We start from the raw sequence: 19,032 nt of genomic DNA, 5'->3' as shown, positions 1-19,032 counted from the left end.
GCCCCGACGGCGGAGCAGACAAGCCTCTGGGGCTGGTGAGTGCCGGTCGGCACCGATCCTCTGTGCGGGGATCTCTCCGCTTTGCCCTCCGCACCCCTGTTGCTGTGCTCTCCTCTGCTACTCCGAAGCTTCCCCCTCCGCCACCCGCAGTCTCCGCCCGCGAAGGGGCTTCTAGTGTGTGGAAACCTTTCCTCCTTCACGGCTCCCTCCCACTGGTGCAGGTCCCCGTCCCTATCATTTTGTCTCTGTTTATTCTTTTGCCCTACCCAGGTATGTGGGGGAGTTTCTTGCCTTTTGGGAGGTCTGAGGTCTTCTGCCAGCATTCAGTAGGTGTTCTGTAGGAGTTGTTCCACGTGTAGATGAATTTCTGGTGTATCTGTGGGGAAGAAGGTGATCTCCGTGTCTTACTCTTCCGTCATCTTCCCCCAAGTCCGCCTGTAGGTGTATTCTTGATGTACTTGTGAGGAGCGACAAATTCCATGTCCTCGTATTCCACCATCTTGACTCCTCTACTGTTCTTTTTACTGTCACCATAGTTTTGCCTTTTCTAGAATGTGATATAGTTGGAATCATATGGTATGTAGCTTTTCAAATTGGCTTTTTTCACTTAGTAATATGCATTTATGTTTCCCCATGTCTTTACAACTCTTTTTTAAGCACTGAATTATATTCTATTGTTTGTGTGTACCACAGTTCATTTATCCATTCACCCACTGAAGGATATCCTGGTTGCTTCCATGTTTTGGCGATTATTAATAAAGCTGCTGTAAGCATCCATGTGCAGGATTTTTTGTGGGCATAAATTTTCAGCTTACTTGAGTAAATGAGCAAATACTAGGGAGTGCGGTTGCTGGATTACATAGTAAGAATATGTTTAGTGTTGTAAGAAACTGTCAAAGTATCTTCCAAAGTGGCTGTACCATTTTGCATTCCCACCAGGAATAAATGAGAATTCCTGTTGCTCCACATCCTTGATGTGGGTCATTCTAATAGGTGTGTAGAGGTATCTTATTGTTTTAATTGCAGTTCTCTAATGACATGTGATGATGAATATCCTTTCATATACTTATTGGCCATCTTTGAGTCTTCTTTTGTGAGTTGTCTGTTTATTGCTCATTTTGTAATCCAGTTCATTTTCTTATTCCTTTATCAGATATGTATTTTGTAAATATTTTCTCTCACTCTGTGGATTGTCTTATTCTCTTGAGAGTGTTCTTTGTAGAATATAAGTTTTTAATTTTAATGAAATCCAGCTTATCAGTTACTTCTTTCATGCATCTTGCCTTATCAGCATGTCCAAAATCATCTAGATTTTCTCCTATGTTACTCTCTAGGAGTTTTATAGTTTTGCATTTTACATTTAGATGTGTGGTCTATTTTGAGTTAATTTTTGTGAAAGGTGTAAGGTCTGTGTCTAGATTCTTTGTGTATGTGTGTGTGTGTGCACGCCATGTGGATATTTAGTTGTTCCGACATCAATTGTTGAAAACATTAGCTTTTCTCCATTATATTGTCTTTGCTCCTTTGTCAAAGATCAGTTGACTTTATTTGTTGGGTCTGTTTCTGGGCTCTGTATTCTGTTCCATTGGTCTATTTTTATTATTTTCCCAATATTATACTGTCTTGATCATTGTAGCTTTTTAGTAAGTCTTGAAGTCAGGTAGGATCAGTTCTTCAACTTTGCCCTTCTTCAATATTGTGTTAGCTTTTCTGGGTCTTTGTTTCTCCATAAAAACTTTAGAATCAGCTTGATATCTGCAAAATAACTTGTTGAGATTTTGATTGAGATTGCATTGAATCTATAGATCAAGTTTGGAAGAACAGAGATCTTGACAATATTGAGTTTTCCTATCCATGAACATGGAATCTCTCTCCATTTATTTAGATCTTCTTTCATTTTTTATCAGAGTTTTATAGCTTCCCTGGTATAGATCTTGTCCATATTTTGTTAGATTTATGGCTAAGTATTTCATTTTGGGGGGTGTCTGCATAAATGATAATGTGTTTTCAATTTCAAATTCCACTTGTTCATTGCTGGTAAATAGGAAAACAATTGATTTTTGTGTTAATATTAACCTTGTATCCTGCAACTTTGCTCTAATCACTTATTTCTTTCAGGAGTATTTTCCTTGATTCTTTTGGATTTTCTACTTAGATGATCATGTTATGTGCAAACAAAGATAGTTTTATTTATTTCTTCTCAATTTGTATCTTTTATTTCTTTTATTGTCCTATTTCATTAGTTAGGAGTTCCAGTACAATATTGAAAGGAGTGGTGAGGAGGGAATGTCTTTGACTTGCTCCTGATCTTAGTGGGAAAGCTTTGCATTTCTCACCATTAAGGATGATGTTAGCTGTAGATTTTTTGTAGATTCTCCTCAAATTGAGGAAGTTTCCCTCTATTCCTAGTTTGCTGTGAGTTTTTATCATGAATGGGTGTTGTATTTTGTCAAGTGCTTTATCTGCTTCTATTGATATGATCATGTGACTTTTCTTCTTTAGCCTATTGATGTCATGGATTACATTAATTGATTTTGAATGTTGAACCAGCCTCGTATACCTGGAATAAATCTCACTTGATTGTGGTATGTAATTCTTTTTTATACATCGGTGGATTTGGTTTGCTAATAGTTTGTTGAGGATTTTTGCATCTATGTTCATGAGAAATATTGATTGTGGTTTTCATGTAATGTCTTTATTTGGTTTGGGTATTTCAGGTAATACTGGCTTCATTGAATGAATTAGGAAATATTCTGTTCGCTTCTATCTTCTGAAGGAGTTTATAGAGAATGGGTATAGTTCCTTCCTTAAATGTTTGGTAGAATTCACCAGAGAACTCACCTGGGCTTGATGCTTTCTGTTTTGGAAGTTTATTATATTGATTCAATTTTTAAACAGATACATGCTCTTCAGATTGTCTGTTTCTCCTGAGTGACTTTTGGCAGATTGTGTTTTTCAAGGAATTTGTCCATTTCATCTAGGTTATCAAATTTGTGGGCATGGAGTTATTCATAACATTTATTTATTATCCTTTTAAAGTCCATGGGATCTGTAATGATGCCCTCTCTTTCATTCTTTGTCACTAGTATTTCTGTTTTCTCTTTTCTTTTCTTAGTTATCCTGGCTAGAGGCTTACTAATTTTATTGATTTTTCAAAGAAACAGCTTTTGGTTTTATTAATATTCTCTATTGACTTCCCATTTCCAATTTCATTTGTTTCTCCTCTAATTTTTATTTCTTTTCTCATGTTTACTTTAGATTTAACTGGCTCTTCTTTTTCTAGCTTCCTAAGGTGGAAGCTTAGCATACTGGTTTTAGATCTCTGGTCTTTCATAATATATGCATTTAATGCTATAAATTCCCCTCTAAACACTGCTTTCATTGTATCTCACAAATTTTGATAAGCCATATTTATTTTTTCATCTCATTCAAAATATTTTAAAATTTCTTTTGAGATTTTTTGTAACCCATATGTTATTTAGAAATGTGTTGTTAAAGCTCCAAGTATTTTGGGATCTTCCAGTTATCCTTCTGTTTTTTATTTCTACTTTTATTCCGTTGTGATATGAGAGCAGATTATTGGATTGGTCAAAAAGTTCGTTCAGGTTTTTCCGAAACATCTTACGGAAAAACCTGAGTGAACTTTTTGGCCAACCCTATATGATATCTATTTCTTTAACTTTTTAAGGTATGTTTTGTGGCCCAGAATGTAGTCTATCATGGTGAATGTTCCAAGCAAGCTTGAGAAGAATGTGTATCTGCTGTTGTTAAATGAAGTAGTCTATAGTGTGTTCTGCCTTTTGTAGTGTTAATTGAGCACTTCATATAATTCTGTTTTCTCTCCTTTCTTAGCATATCAATTATTCTTTCTTTTTAATTTTTCTAGTGGTTTTCCTACAGTTTGCAATATTCATTTACAGTTATCCAAGTCCACTTTCAAATAACACTTTATAACTTCATGAGTAATGAATGTACCTTATATTAACAAAAATTTCCTGATTTCTCTTCTGTCCATTGTATCATTGTTGTCATTCATTTCATACATACACACACACACACACATAATATATAATTGAATATATTGTTGCTATCATTTTGAACAAAGTATTTTCTGTTAGATACATTAAGAATGAGAAAAATAAAAGTTTTTACCTTTACTTAGTCATTCTCTGCTGCTTTTCCTTTATGTAGATCCAAATTTCTGGTTTATACCATTTTCTATCTCTTTTATAACTTTTTTAATAGATTTATTTATTTTTATTTATTTATTTTTGGCTGTGTTGGGTCTTCATTTCTGCTCGTGGGCTTTCTCTAGTTGTGGTGAGCAGGAGCTACTCTTAGTTGCGGTGCATGGGCTTCTCATTGCAGTGACTTCTCTTGTTGCAGAGCATGGACTCTAGGCACACAGGCTCTAGAGTGCAGGCTCAGTAGTTGTGGTGGATGGGCTTAGTTGCTCCACGGCATGTGAGATCTTCCCAGACCAGGGCTCGAACCCGTGTCCCCTGCATTGGCAGGCAGATTCTTAACCACTGCACCACCAGGGAAGTCCCTCTATCTCTCTTTTAACATTTCTTGTAAGGCAGGACTTCTAGCAATAAATTCCTCCAATTTTTCTTCGTCTCACAATTTGTATATTCCTTTACTTTTTTTTTTGCAGTACGCAGGCCTCTCACTGTTGTGGCCTCTCCCGTTGCGGAGCACAGGCTCCGGACACGCAGGCTCAGCGGCCATGGCTCACGGGCCCAGCCACTCCATGGCATGTGGGATCTTCCCGGACCGGGGCACGAACCCGTGTCCCCTGCATCAGCAGGTGGACTCTCAACCACTGCGCCACCAGGGAAGCCCTATTCCTTTACTTTTGAAGAATAATTTTACAGAGTAGAGAATTCTAATTTTGTGGGGGTTTTTCCCTCAACACTTGAAATATTTCACTCCACTCTCCTCTCACTTGCACGGTTTCTGAGAGGAATTGGATGAAATTCTTATCTTCCCTCCTTTATAGGTAAGGAGCAAAGATAAGAATTTCCCCTCTCTGGCTTCTTTCAAGAAGTTTCTTTATTTTTGATTTTCTGCAGTTTAAATAGGACATGCCTAAGTGTAGTTTTTATTGGCATTTGTCCTGCTTGGTGTTCTCTGAGCTTCCTGGGGCTATGGTTTGGTGTCTGACATTAATTTGGGGAAATTGTCAGTCATTATTAATTCAAATATTTCTTCTGTCCCTTTCTCTCTCTCTTTTCCTTCTGGTATTCCCATTACACGCATGTTACACTTTTGTAGTTGTCCCATAGATCTTGGGTATTCTGTTCAGTTTTTTTTTTCAGTCTTTTTTCTCTTTGCTTTATCAGTTTTAGAAGTTTCTATTGATGTATCCTCAAGGTCAGAGAGTCTTTTCTCAGCTGTGTCCAGTCTACTGATGAGCCCATCAAAGGCATTCTTCTTTTCTGTTACAGTGTTTTGATCTCTAGTATTTCTTTTTTATTATTTCTTAGAATTTCTATATCTCTGCTTACATTGCACACCTGTTCTTGCAAGTTGTCTGCTTTTAACGTTAGAGCCCTTGGTATATTAACTGTAGTTGCTTTAAATTCACAGTCTGATAATTCCAACATCTATGCCATATCTGGGTCTGCTTACAGCGCTTGCTCTGTCACTTCAAACTGTGATTTCCCTTTTAGTATGCCTTGTAATTTTTTGTGGAAAGGTGAGTATGATGTACTAGGTAAAAAGAATTGTGGTAAAGAGGACTTTACTAGTGCAGTGGTAAGCTGTGTGGGGTTGGGGAGGCATTTTGTAGTCCTGTGATTAGGTCTCAGTCCTGGGCTTTGAGTTTCATGAGTGCTTCTCATTTTTTTTTTTTTTCTTTACCACTTAGGTGGTCCATGATGGCTGAAGGGGGCTGGAGTTGGAATTCCCTTCCCCCACATGGAAGGCTACAGCAGACTGGATTTGGGCATTTCCCTTCCCCCAGACTGGTTAGGCTCTGAAAAAAACCCAGTAGGTTAGGTTCTGGTAAAATAGTTTCTCTTGAGGGCAGGTGTTGTTAGAAGAATTGAAAGCTCTGGCATATTTCAGAACCGTTACTTTTTTCCTCCCACTGCCTGAAGCACAGGGAATAATTTTCCCAGTTGGCACTGTGAGAACTTGATGGAGTTCCTGGAGGTAAATTCACCAAAGTACATCTCCCTCCCCCAGGGCTGGATCCGTCTGGGGTTTTTCTCTCTCAGGCTTGTTCACACTGAGCCTCCAGCACTTCGTGAATTTCAGTTCCTATTTCCCTCCCAGGCATTGGCTCTTGGTGAGGTTTCAACTCCAGTAAATTGTGGTTCTTTTAATTTGCCAGTAAGCAATTTGTCTCTCCAAATTTGGGGGCAGTGGTTTGCCCTGTGAACTCACTCCCTGAGGGATCTAAGAAGAGTTACTGATTTTCATTCTGTTCATCTTTTTACTTGTTGTTAGGACAGAGTGGTGACTTCTAAGCTCTTTACTGACAGACAAGAAACTGGACTGTCCTTTCTGTTTTTAAGAAAATGCTCTCAGCTGTCATGTTTAAAGAACATACTGACAGTTTTTCTGAGGCCATGAATGGACAAGCTTTAGAAAAATTATTTAAAGAAGAGAAGCCATTGATTTATATTAATATTTGTACCTCTCTCTAATATGGTTGTAAATAAAAATTTTTAACATCTGTTATGAGTCATGAGGCATAACCATCTCTACTCATTTGGAACATTTTCATTTTCTACCTGCAGCTTCTCTTTTATACTTTAAAAATATGATTTGGATGTAGCTCAGAAGAGGCCCTTTTAATTATCCAAATCTACATTTCCTGTTAACTGCTTTTCACTCTGTGTGTGAGGGTCCTTACATGCAGAGATTTCTGAAGGGAGGAAATTAAACCTTTCTCACTAGGGAGAATGCAGCTCTTGGAAAGTAGTTAATGCTGCTGAAGTTGAACATGGACCTACTGTTACTATCAGAGAAACCGCTAGTTATTGTTTTGTTTTTAAGTATTACATTAGAATTTCCCTTTGGCATTTGAAATTAGAGTGGTTCTCTTGCACTGGAAGATGATTCTGCAACTTTTGAGCATAAAATGTTCCTTGAACAACAGTTTGGATACTTCTGTTCCCAATTCATCTCCCTACTGGAAATTTTACATAAGAATGACTTAACGTTTTGAGGAGAAACATAAATTTCTATTCTGTTATCATTAACTCTCAATATATGATCAGGGTCCTTTGGATCCAATTTTAGTTTCTGTGTTTCTTTTTGTGCAGTTTTAGCTATTCGTACAGATTAATATTTCATTGTGATTTTTATTGTTATCAGAGGTCTTCAAAAGGACAGGGAGAAAAAAATTTTTAGATACAACAAAACTTATTCTATCTTGTAACTGCTATCAGGTTTCACTGGGCCACGATCTTATTTTTTCCTCTCTTTTGAAACATTTTGCTACTTTATCATTACTCATCAATTATTCCCAACTATGTTTGAAAGACAAATAATTATTTAAATGGAATAATGATGGAATCACTTAAAAAGAGACAATAGTGAAATATATCATCAATGAACTATTTTTCCTAGTACTACAAGGAGGTCTCTCTCTTTCTCTAACACACATACCAATTAGCTAAAATGGAAGAGAACATTTTTGATTATCTAAAATCCACCAGACATTGTTTTAGGAGCTTTATTTATATAGATTATATTATTTAAATCTCACAGTATACCAGTATATTACTCCTGGGTTATCAGTAAAGAAACTGAAGGTCTGAGAACATACAGTGTTTTATATTTTACACTGTCTAGTATAGTAACTTATGCCATGTAAATATTCTATGTATTTCAATTAATAAATTATACTAATTTGTTCAGGTACAGTATATATTTCAGATCCATATAATATTTTGAATAAAATACATATATATTTAATTAAGTATAAAAAATTGAGCACCTATGCATATGAAAAATGGTCCCTGCCTTGAGACACATCTTAGCCTTGCAGAGTGCTTACACATATATAGAAGTAACCATAATATCAGTACAAGTTAGAAAGTTCTATGGCCTAAGGTGACTATGGATTTGCAAAAGAGGTGGGAATTTCTCCTAGTTGAAGAATCATCTGTGTCGGTAGATGGTCTTGTACGTTCATCAGTAGGGAAAAAGTACTCCAGAAGAAGGGATTATTTCAGGCACACAGCTGAGCACAGGAAAAAGGACAGTTTACATGTGGCCAGCCAGTTGTAGGTATAAATATAATAACCTGTTCCTCTAGATTTCTATGTTTTATGAAAAATAGTTTTTTTACTACAAAATTTGCTTTTAGATAGCAAGCATTTACTTTCTCTTATATTCATGGGTATTTATCCTTTTTGTTTGTTTTACATGTTCATTGTGAATTATAATTCTATATTGATAAATTAAATTTCTATGCATTTTTCTTTAATGTTAAATGTAACCCTAAAACTTTACAATTAATGTCCATAGCTCTTTCCATTTTTCATTACCACAATATTAAGGTTTCTAAAACATATCTATGAATAAATACTTACATATAATCTATTCAATAATGAAATTCCAGATTGAACATTTTTTAAAAATCCAACAGTTGTGCCAATGATTTTTACTAATATACACACATACATACTTTTGCTCATATCAAAATGATATCTTGAAATAATTTTCTATACAGTTGACCCTTGAACAACATAGGTTGGAACTGTGTGAGTCCACTTACATGCAGATTTCAACGAATTCACTTAATAAATATATGGAAAATTTTGGGGAGATTTGTGACAACTTGAAAAAATTCACAGATGAACTGCATAGCCTAGAAATATTGAAAAAATTAAGAAAAAGGTATGTCATGAATGATTAAAATATATGTAGATACTAGTCTATTTTATCATTTACTACCATGAAATATGCACAAATCTGTTATAAAAAGTTAAAATTTATCAAAATGTATGCAAACACAGGTTGTATGTGGAACCATTCATAGTCGAGAGAAATGTAAACAAGCATAAAAATGCAGTATTAAACCATGATTGCATAAAGATAACTGTGATACACACTGTACTACGGTAATACTTTCCTAGCCATCTCCTGCTGCTGTAGCAGTGAGCCCAAATGTAGTGCACATCTGCTTAAAACGCTGTGACACCAGTCACCTCTGCACGAGCACTTCGTCTTTCCACTAAGTTGCATATCACAGTAGAAAGTTCTTTCTCGTGGTTCTCATGTACTTGGTTGGCCAAAAAGTTCGTTCGGTTTTAAGTAACAATAAAAGACGCGTTTTTCATTTTTACCAAGAATTTTATTGAACAATGTATTCACTAACTGAACGAATTTTTTGGCCAGCCCAATATTTTCCATAATATTTAGTGCAATACCATAAACCCTGAATAACACCATGGGACCCACAAAGTGCCACTCGTGATGTTGGAAGTGCTCCCAAGAAATAAGTCATGCTTGGTGTGTACCATAGATTGAGGTCTGCAGCTGAAGTTGCCACCATTTCAAGATGGATGAATCCAACCATTGTTTAAAAATAAAAAAGAGAAGGAAAGGAAATTTGTGAAGCCATCACTGTGGTTACACCAGCATGTGCAAAAACCTTGCACTTTTTGTGCAGTACCTTTTTATCTTGAAGTTGTGGCCTTAATGTGGGTGCAGGTTTGCTAAGGACATACATTAGACTCTAATATGATTCAAGAAAAAGTGAGGTCATTATTTGACAACTTAAAGCAAATGGAAGGTGAAGGATCTAAAGTTGGAGAATTTAATGCCTGCAAAGGATGGTTTGATAATTTTAGAAAGAGGTTTGACTTAAATGTCAAGATAACAGGAGAAGCAGCTTCTGCTGACCAAGAGGCAGGAGACAAGTTCCCAGACACCATTAAATCACTGAGGAGAAAGGATGTCTGCCTGAACAGATTTTTAATGCAAACAAAAGTGCATTCTGGAAAAAAATGCCACGAAGGATATTTGTTAGTAAGCAAAAGAAGCTAGTATCAGGATTTAAAGCAGGAAGGAATAGGCTAACTGTATGATTTTGTGCAAATGCAGTTGGGTTTATGATCAGGACTGCCCTTATCCATAAAGCTGCGAACCCATAAGACTTGAAGGGAAAAGATAAACAGCAGCTGCCAGTCTTTTGGTTGTACTACAAGAAGAAGGCCTGGATGACAAGAAGCCTCCCCCCGCCCCCCGGTACGCGGGCCTCTCCCATTGCGGAGCACAGGCTCCAGACGTGCAGGCTCAGCGGCCATGGCTCACGGGCCTAGCTGCTCTGCGGCATGTGGGATCTTCCCGGACCGGGGCACGAACCCATGTCCCCTGCATCGGCAGGCAGACTGTCAACCACTGCGCCAGGGAAGCCCGATAAGAAGCCTTTTTCTGGATTGGTTTCATCTGTGCTTTGTCCCTGGAGTCAGGAAGTACTTTGCCAGGAAGGGACTGCCTTTTAAAGTTCTTCTGATATTAGACAATGCCCCTGGCCACCCAAAACCCCATGAGTTCAACACTGAAGGCGTCAAAGTGGCCTACTTGTCCCCCAAACACAACGTCTCTAATTCAGGGGGTCATAAGGACCTTGTAAGGCTCATTACTCACAGTGCTCTATGGAAGGAATTGTCAGCGCTGTGGAAGAGAATACTGATAGAACGTCATGAAAGTCTGGAAGGATTATACCATTGAAGATGTCATTGTTGTTATAGAAAAAGTTGTGAAAGCCATCAAGCCTGAAACAATAAATCCCTGCTGAAGAAGACTGTGACCAGATGTTGTGCATGACTTCACAGGATTTACGATGGAGCCAGTCAAGGAAATCATGAAAGAGATTGTAGATAAGGCAAAAAGGGTGGGGGGCGAAGAGTTTCAAGATATGGATCTTGGAGAAATTCAAGAGCTAAGAGACACCACACCAGAGGAATTAACAGATGAGTGCTTCTGAACCAGGGCTAGATGAGGAAGAGGATGTAGAAGAAGCAGTGCCAGAAAACAAATTGACATCAGACAAGCTGGCAGAAGGCTTCCAAATATTCAAGATGGGTTTTGACTTTTTATGACATGGACTCTTCTATGATATGGGCTAAAGCAACACAACAGGAACCCTTGTACGGTACAGGCACTGAAACTAAAGCAAACGGTAGAAGGGTTGGTACCATATAGAAACATTTTTGGAGAAATGAAAAAGCAAAAAAAGCAGACAGAAATTAAGATGTACTTCTGTAAAGCTACACCAAATGTGCCTGCCTCTCCTGTCTCCCCTTCCATCTCCTCCACTTTGTCTGCCTCTGCCACCCCTGAGACAGCAAGTCCAACCCCTCCTTCTCGTCCTTCTCCTCGGCCTAGTCAGCGTGAAGTTGACGAGGATGAAGACCTTTATGATGATCCACTTCTACTCAATCAATAGTAAATAATCATCTTGACATACAGTTAATAAACTTATCAGTTGTGTATTATGAGAGTATCTTCGTGTGAAAATCGAATACCTGTATGGCAAGTACTGTATGAGACTTTTTGTGTCCTCATCAGCACCCAAAGCATTCGTCATGTAGAACGTTGTGTGCAAGGTGTGTACTGAAGTGGATAGCCTAACCTTATATAGGCATAAGATGAGTGATATTTAACATAAAAGTAATAACATGTTAGTTTTCTTACTATCTTATAACTTTGCTTTCAAAGAATTATATTACCATACAGTATGTCTCTCTTTCTCTCTCTCATAATTGGAGATACTGCATATCAACCTATCATCACAGGTAAGGGGTTTTTAACAAAATGTAACAGTGTTTCCCATCCTGTCTTATGAGTATGACTGTACTACTCTATGCCATAAAAATGTGATAACCATTTATTCATTAGTGTATAGGAAAGGCTACTGTGAAACAATCATATCTATTGCACTAGACAACCATAAGGCAGTCATGTTGCTGTTTCTTTGTTAAACATGAATTTCTTTTTCACATTATCTTTTAATTTTTGATGTCTAGTGTTATTAATACATATGACATCTACAGTGTTTTGTATCATAGAAGACATTATTGCTGTAGGTACTGACAGGCAGATGATTCATCTTGTAAACAGATAACTTACAGCACTGATATATACAGTACAGTACTGTAAATGTTTTTTCTCTTACTATTTGCTTAATAACATTTTCTTTTCTCTGGCTTACTTTATTGTAAGAATACAGTGTATAATACATATAACATACAAAATATGTGTTACTCGACTGTTTATGTTATCACTAAGGCTTCCATTCAACAGTAGGCTATTAGTTGTTAAGTTTTAGGGTAGTCAAAAATTATATGTGGATTTTTCACTGTGCAAGGGGTCGGCACTTTTAATCCACATGTTGTTCAAAGGTCATCTGTTCTCTATTTGATTAGACTCTTCATTCTTTCTGAGTCTTTCTCTGATGCACTGTTGGCAGCTCAGGGACCCCAGATGGAAGCAGCAGGCATAAAGCTTAGGGACTTGTAGTTGAATGGATCTGCCCCCACTGCATGACCTCATGCTGTGAAGTGCGGATGGAGTACGCCTCTTTTAAAACTATCACGGGGATTAAATAAGATACTGTCTCTATGAAGTCTTTAATACGTGTCTGGCTGGTAGTATAGGGTTGGCCAAAAAGTTCATTAGAGTTTTTCCAAACTTTTTGGCCAGCCCAATAGATGTACACGTAGAGGTAGCTGGGATTTAATTCCAGGTCCTACGTACTCTAGAGCACATAAGCTGACCAGAGTCTAGAAATGAGATACACTAGATGCTAGCTGGTGGACATCCAACCAGCCATCAGATTTAAGGGAGGAGGTTTGTCAAATAAGTATACCAATCCCTGATGTTATTACTTTGGGATGACTTCGTTTTACTCAACTCTGGGAGCTGAGTTTGTTAGCATTTTGATCAAAAGAACCACTGAAAACACATATCATGGTATGAGAAAGTAGAAAATTCTAACTGTGTAATGTTGCATTTATTTGAACAGGAGTGTAGTTCACTTTTTTGAAGCATCCATACCTTATTATCTTACAGGCAAATCCAAAGCAGATGGCAGAGTTGCTGTGGTGGCCAAGAAAAGGGTAAGATCATGTTTTATTAAATCAAATATACAGACTTCAAATTCAATCTGATTAACACTATTTTTAAAAGAAAATTAAATTAATATTTTAAATCAAAATGACATATAATCAAATTTTTCTTCTAAATGTTAATTGACACTAGGAATTTAATATTTATGGTTACTTGTATCAATGTTATAGAATTATCAAATATTACAATAATAGAAATATTGTAAGTTAACAAATAAACAATTGCTTTTATTTGTACATACTCTCATATGCTAAAATATTTTTAATATGTCATGTTATTATAATGTATGCAATCTTCATAGAAAATTCAAATAATTAAAATTCACAGCTTAATATGGACTTTACCTTAAAGTTAAGTAGAGAACAATATCAGACATTTGTATGAATCCTTTTAATGAAAATTTATAAAGTTAATAGCATTTTAAAAGAATTTTTAAATTTTAACATGTCGTTCTATACATTGTGTGTGGAGATATGTTTAACTCTAGTTACTGTCAAAACTGTGATTGGGGTAGGTTGAGCCTTGACAGTCTTCTTAAGTGACAGTATTCTCGAATAGTAGTTTCTCTCCTTGTGTCCACCACTACCAATGCTTTTCCCACTCCCTTACCAGCTTTAGATATCACCAATTTTTACATATTTGCCAATATTTGAAAGGAGAAAAATATGCCATTGTTACTTCCATCTGCTGTTATTTATTCTTTTATTTTAGTGAGGTTGAGCATTTTTCATGTATTTATTGGACATATTTCTTCTGAAAACTGCCTATGCATATCCTTGCCCATTTCTTCCATGGGCTTTTTTTTACTTTGATTGATTGATTTATAGGTTGAACTGCTTCTTTGGATCTTCATTTCCTTATGAAGGCTCCCTGTCACATAAAACTTACCTTAGATAAATCTGTATGCTTTTCTCTTTTTAATCTATCTTTTGTTACAGGGGCCAAAACCGAGAGCTTAGAAGGTAGAGGAAAAAGACATTTTTCCTCCCCTACACTAAAACCAGTTATCCAAATACCATTTATTGACTAATAAATAATCTTTCCCTTCTTTACTTTACTGTTTTTCTTTTGTTATCTTCTTTATAGTATATAGTATACCTTCTTCATAACATAACATACGGCATTTAACATGTCAAAATATCTGTTTCTATATCACGTATCTAGTCTTAAAAATAATTCTAAATTGCTGTAATTATTGTTTCTCTATCTTTTCTTTAATGTGTGGATTGGTGATCCTTCATTACCCTACTTTTTCAAAAATTGTTTTCATAGTTCTTGCATGTTTAGTTTTTCAGATAGTATGTATGTATGTATATTATGATGAATTGACATTTTAAAAACACTTTCTGTTTGGGGAGGGACTGTCCCTCCCAAGACTAGCCAGTTCTTCTAGATGGCACAGGGTACATCTTTCATATGCACCAACTAATTCCAAACCCACATCACCCAACTACCTTCTTATCAAATTCTGAAATACCAAGCCAGTATTGCCCCTGCCCTAAATTATCCCAGGCCCAGGTTCCAGCCAATGGAGATCACCCCTCTAGACCAAAGCCTTCCAGAATTATTCAAAGTAGCCAGTCCTAAACTGTTTACCCTACCCTACCTTTCCTTTCCCATGGAAACCTCAATAAAGGCACAATTTAAATAGTTTTAACAACACACAGATGAACTTTAGAAATATTTAGTTAAGTCTCCCAAGAAAAATTCTGTTGAGGTGATGATTGGTATTGTAGAAAATCTATGTATTAATTTGGAGAGAAATTACATGTTTATAAAGTGAATGCACACACATAGAAATGTCTATCATTTTTTCTTTAGTTTTTTTAATGTAGAATTTTACATATTTCTAACTAAGGCCTTCCCACATTATTTGTTACTAATTGGATAAGGATCTCTTTTTTATTTTTTCTAATTTAAAAAAATCATTTATGGGGCTTCCCTGGTGTCGCAGTGGTTAAGAGTCCGCCTGCCGATGCAGGGGACACGGGTTCGTGCCCCGGTCCGGGAATATCCCACATGCCGCGGAGTGGCTGGGCCCGTGAGCCATGGCCGCTGAGCCTGCGCGTCCGGAGCCTGTGCTCCGCAACGGGAGAGGCCACAACAATGAGAGGCCCGCATACCGCAAAAAAAAAAAAAAAATCATTTATTTATTTTTGGTTGCATTAGGTCTTCGTTGCTGTGCGTGGGCTTTCTCTAGTTGTGGCGAGTGGGGGCTACTCTTTGTTGCTGTGCGTGGGCTTCTCATTACAGTGGCTTCTCGTTGCAGAGCTTGGGTTCCAGCCATGCAGGCTTCAGTAGTTGCAGCACGCAGGCTCAGTAGTTGCAGCACATGGGCCCTAGAGTGCAGGCTCAGTAGTTGTGGTGCACGGGCTTAGTTGCTCCATGGCATGTGGGATCTTCCCGGACCAGAGATCGAACCCTTGTCCCCTGCATTGGCAGGTAGATTCTTAACCACTGTGCCACCAGGAAGCCCCCTCTAAATTTTTTTAGTTTATATATAGAAAGTATGTATATATGCATATCTTTTTTTCTAACACTTTATTTTTATTAATGCCAAGAGTTTAACTTATACCTCTTGAAAGACAAAATTAATGACCACTTTCTTGATTTATACATTTATGTATGAGGAATTCAAGCTATTATATTTTCTGATAAAAAAATTTCCCCCCAAATTATTGCAGAAATTCTTAAGTAGGAAAATTTCATTAGCCCAATTGCAGAAGTCGCTTACATTTTATGAGTAGATATCTGGATATTTGTGCTAATTAATAAGCTTGCTTATTAATGTAGAATTCATGTACTGCAACTCACTTGATTCACTTAGCTTTATATGCATCTTTCCACAAAAATAAATATTATAATAGATCTCTACTGCTGGCTTCTAGCACCAGGCAGAGAGATACCTCAGGAAAGAACAGTAAGTAGAGGAACCCCTTGGGAAGAGTCACAGCCAGGTTTCAAATCTCATTTAATTTCCTTTTGGATTTTACTTTTCTTCACCTTTCCATAGACCAGTGTTCCCAAAACTTGAATCATTCAAGTATTCCATCATCATTTGGCCATTTTCTCTGCTGTTAGTTACTATAGTTTTCTTTCACTTGATTAACCTTTTTAGTAATTTAATTATTTTATTGAGGCAAAATTTAAACACCGTGAAATGCACAGATCTTAAGGGTGGAGTTTGATGAGTTTTTCTTAAGTGTATACACCCATGTAACTACCATTCCAGATTAAAATAGAGAACATTTTCGTTACCCCAAAAAGTTTCCTAACCAAAATTTTAAGATGTAAATGTACTCTTTTGATGTGAGTTGCATTTTCAAATATATAAATAAATATATATTAATATAGAAAATTGTCCATTTATCACTTTAAATCATCAGCGGAAACCTTCACACAGAAAGTTCTTTTTGTACTAATTTCAGTTTCCCTGTTCTCAAACTCTGTGCCACTCTATGGCATTATTATGAAACAGCCTTCCAGGGGAATGATTTTTAACAAGATATTCTTTACTAACTTAAAAACTAAACCTGCCTGATTAGGTTGCAAGCTTTACCTCTTTTATCTTGAATTAAAATCTATAGGAATTCTGTAGGATAACTATTAGTAGGAAAGTAGTAAAATTAGGCAAAATGGATTAATTGTTGATATCCAGAGACTTTTATATACCATTTATGAGAACAAGCAAAGACCCCTTGATTTAGAGTACCTCTTTTCTGGTGTGGATGATTATATTTGTTTCTTAAATAGAAAAGTCTACTATGGGACTTATATATTGGCTTAACCCTGTTTTTGACTTGACTTTCAGTTTATGGATCTGACTTCAGCCAAACTGACCTCTGACCTCCTTGTAGTTTTCTTAAGATGGGCAGTGGGAATGGGAGGAGCTGGGATAGAGGCGAAGTGGGCATCGGGGTGAGTATAGCAGGCGTGAAAATCCCTTTGTTTTTCTTCCCTGGAAGTAAAATGACAGCATCCTAGTGTGAGGGCCATGCTGGTCTCCAAGCTCTCAGGTTGTTGTCCAGCAGCCGGCTTACGGCTTGCAAAGGGTAGGTTTTCCACCCACAGGGCTGCGTTTTCATCCTAATTACTAAAAAACAAAATATCATTTTTAAAATGTCACCATTTATAATAATAGAAAGTTGTATTAATTTTTGTTTCTCTACACATTATACCCATTTGAAAATTCACTCAAGGTATTAATTCACTTGGAATTCAAGTTTAGTAATACTTAAAATCTAGTGTCACAGATTCCAGAAACTCAAAACTTTTCAACCATAACTCTCCACGTTTTCTACTCTATATTTTAACTTTGAGCCAGAAGGCAATAAAAAGAATTCTACAAAATGTGATTGCTCTTTTGTTAAGATACAAAAACCTTTCCAACTTGAGTCCTACTAATCACATGAAGAGCAGGTGTTGTCCTTTGTTACTTGGGACTAAAGGTTGTATTATGCAGCTTTCTTCAGTTTTGTTGATTATATTCATTACAAGTATAGTCCTTTCTCTCATCCAGACACACAAATTATGACTCCAACATCAAGCTACACACACGATGAATCTGGGTTTCTTCCAAAGTTTGGGATATTTCTCATTCACCATCACCTTCCTCATCCCATTACAATCTTACTAATCCATAGAAAAGTGGATATAACATACAAAAGGAATAAAATAATAAAAATGGATATAACATACAAAAGGAATTTGAATGTAGCTATTGCACTAGATATTAAAAATGATCTTTCTATGTCTAGTAGAAATAGCTATTGTTTTCCTGTTTGCAGAGGGAAGTTGTTATTACTGGAAAAAATATGCCAGTGAAAATTAGTAGAATTTACATATAACTTATTAGAATGAATCTATAATTTTAAATTTATAAACATTTGGCGTCTGCCCATAATAGCTTCTTCAAACTTTTTATTTATATTAGACAACATAAGCCTATTTCTTTTCTTTGAAGACCTATAAATTATTACTTTTAAATTCTTTAAAATTATAATGACTTTGGGGTGATATTTTTCTTTTTTTATGTACTAATACCTTTACTTTGCTTCAAAAATAATTTGCTCTGTTATGAAATATGTATATTAGGTACACATCTTAAATCTGTATTCCCCACATACTGGGAACACAGTCACCCAGATCAAAGGGAGGTGTATCTTGCATCTCCTTCCATGAATCTAGGTTCAAGAATGTCTTTCATTTCAACCTCTGGGATCCTCAGCTGATGTAAAGACTTGGATCCAGATAAAATATTTTAAAGAATAGTCTTTTTTTTAAAAAAATTGTGCTGTTATGCAGAGTCTGTCTATTCCTATGTAGGGGAGATCATCTTTTGCATGTTGCTGAGGATTAATGTTCAGAATTTGACAGTGATCGTGGGTTAAAGAATCAGGCCAATTATCCTTACTACTCAAGTTGATGGAGAGAAAAGTGGTAAAATAGATAATGAAGGTCTCAAAATTTGTTCTTTAGTCCAGAAAGAATAGTGTAATATGGGTACTATAATCATTGAATATTCTCTGTACATCAGCTTTTTAGAATTTAATTGAAATATGTAGATTCTAGAAAGTCTTCCTGAGAAATCTTACCTTTTCCCAACATTCCTCTTGCTAAAATATCTAGTGACTTAGGAAAAACTATACACAAATAGGAATTGTTTTTAACAGACTTGGATTTTTAGACACTGTCCAATTGCAAGTCAAATAATCTAACTTACCAGCTTCATTCAATCAGATAAACAACTGATATAAGTTCTGCTTTCTTCTGATTTCCATGGAACTCTTTCCTCTCTGGACACCCTGTTCCTGTTAGTCCTTAGTATTCTGAATCTCTATATAAATATGAGAACAATCTGTGCTATTTAAAAAAAAATAAACTTCCTGAATTTCTGTGTTCTATCACTGGTATAGCTAGATGGTCAAAGACTGT

At 36.3% G+C, this 19,032-nt stretch overlaps 1 protein-coding gene across 4 annotated transcripts in view; it reads left to right on the top strand.

Moving 5' to 3' along the window:
• Window positions 1-19,032, top strand: part of ZCWPW2 (zinc finger CW-type and PWWP domain containing 2) — a 152,497-nt gene that overhangs the window by 116,056 nt on the left and 17,409 nt on the right. For all 4 annotated transcript variants that reach the window (XM_081245815.1, XM_081245817.1, XM_081245816.1 and 1 more), the window contains exon 5: window positions 13,042-13,088. In XM_081245815.1, the coding sequence (XP_081101941.1) occupies window positions 13,042-13,088 (47 nt within the window). The remainder of the gene's footprint in view (window positions 1-13,041; window positions 13,089-19,032) is intronic.

Source organism: Mesoplodon bidens, assembly GCF_964165515.1.
Source record: "Mesoplodon bidens genome assembly, chromosome: 10".
Classification (NCBI taxonomy): domain Eukaryota; kingdom Metazoa; phylum Chordata; class Mammalia; order Artiodactyla; family Ziphiidae; genus Mesoplodon; species Mesoplodon bidens.
Note: the sequence above shows the minus strand (reverse complement) of the source record. Positions and strands in the feature narration are given on the sequence as shown.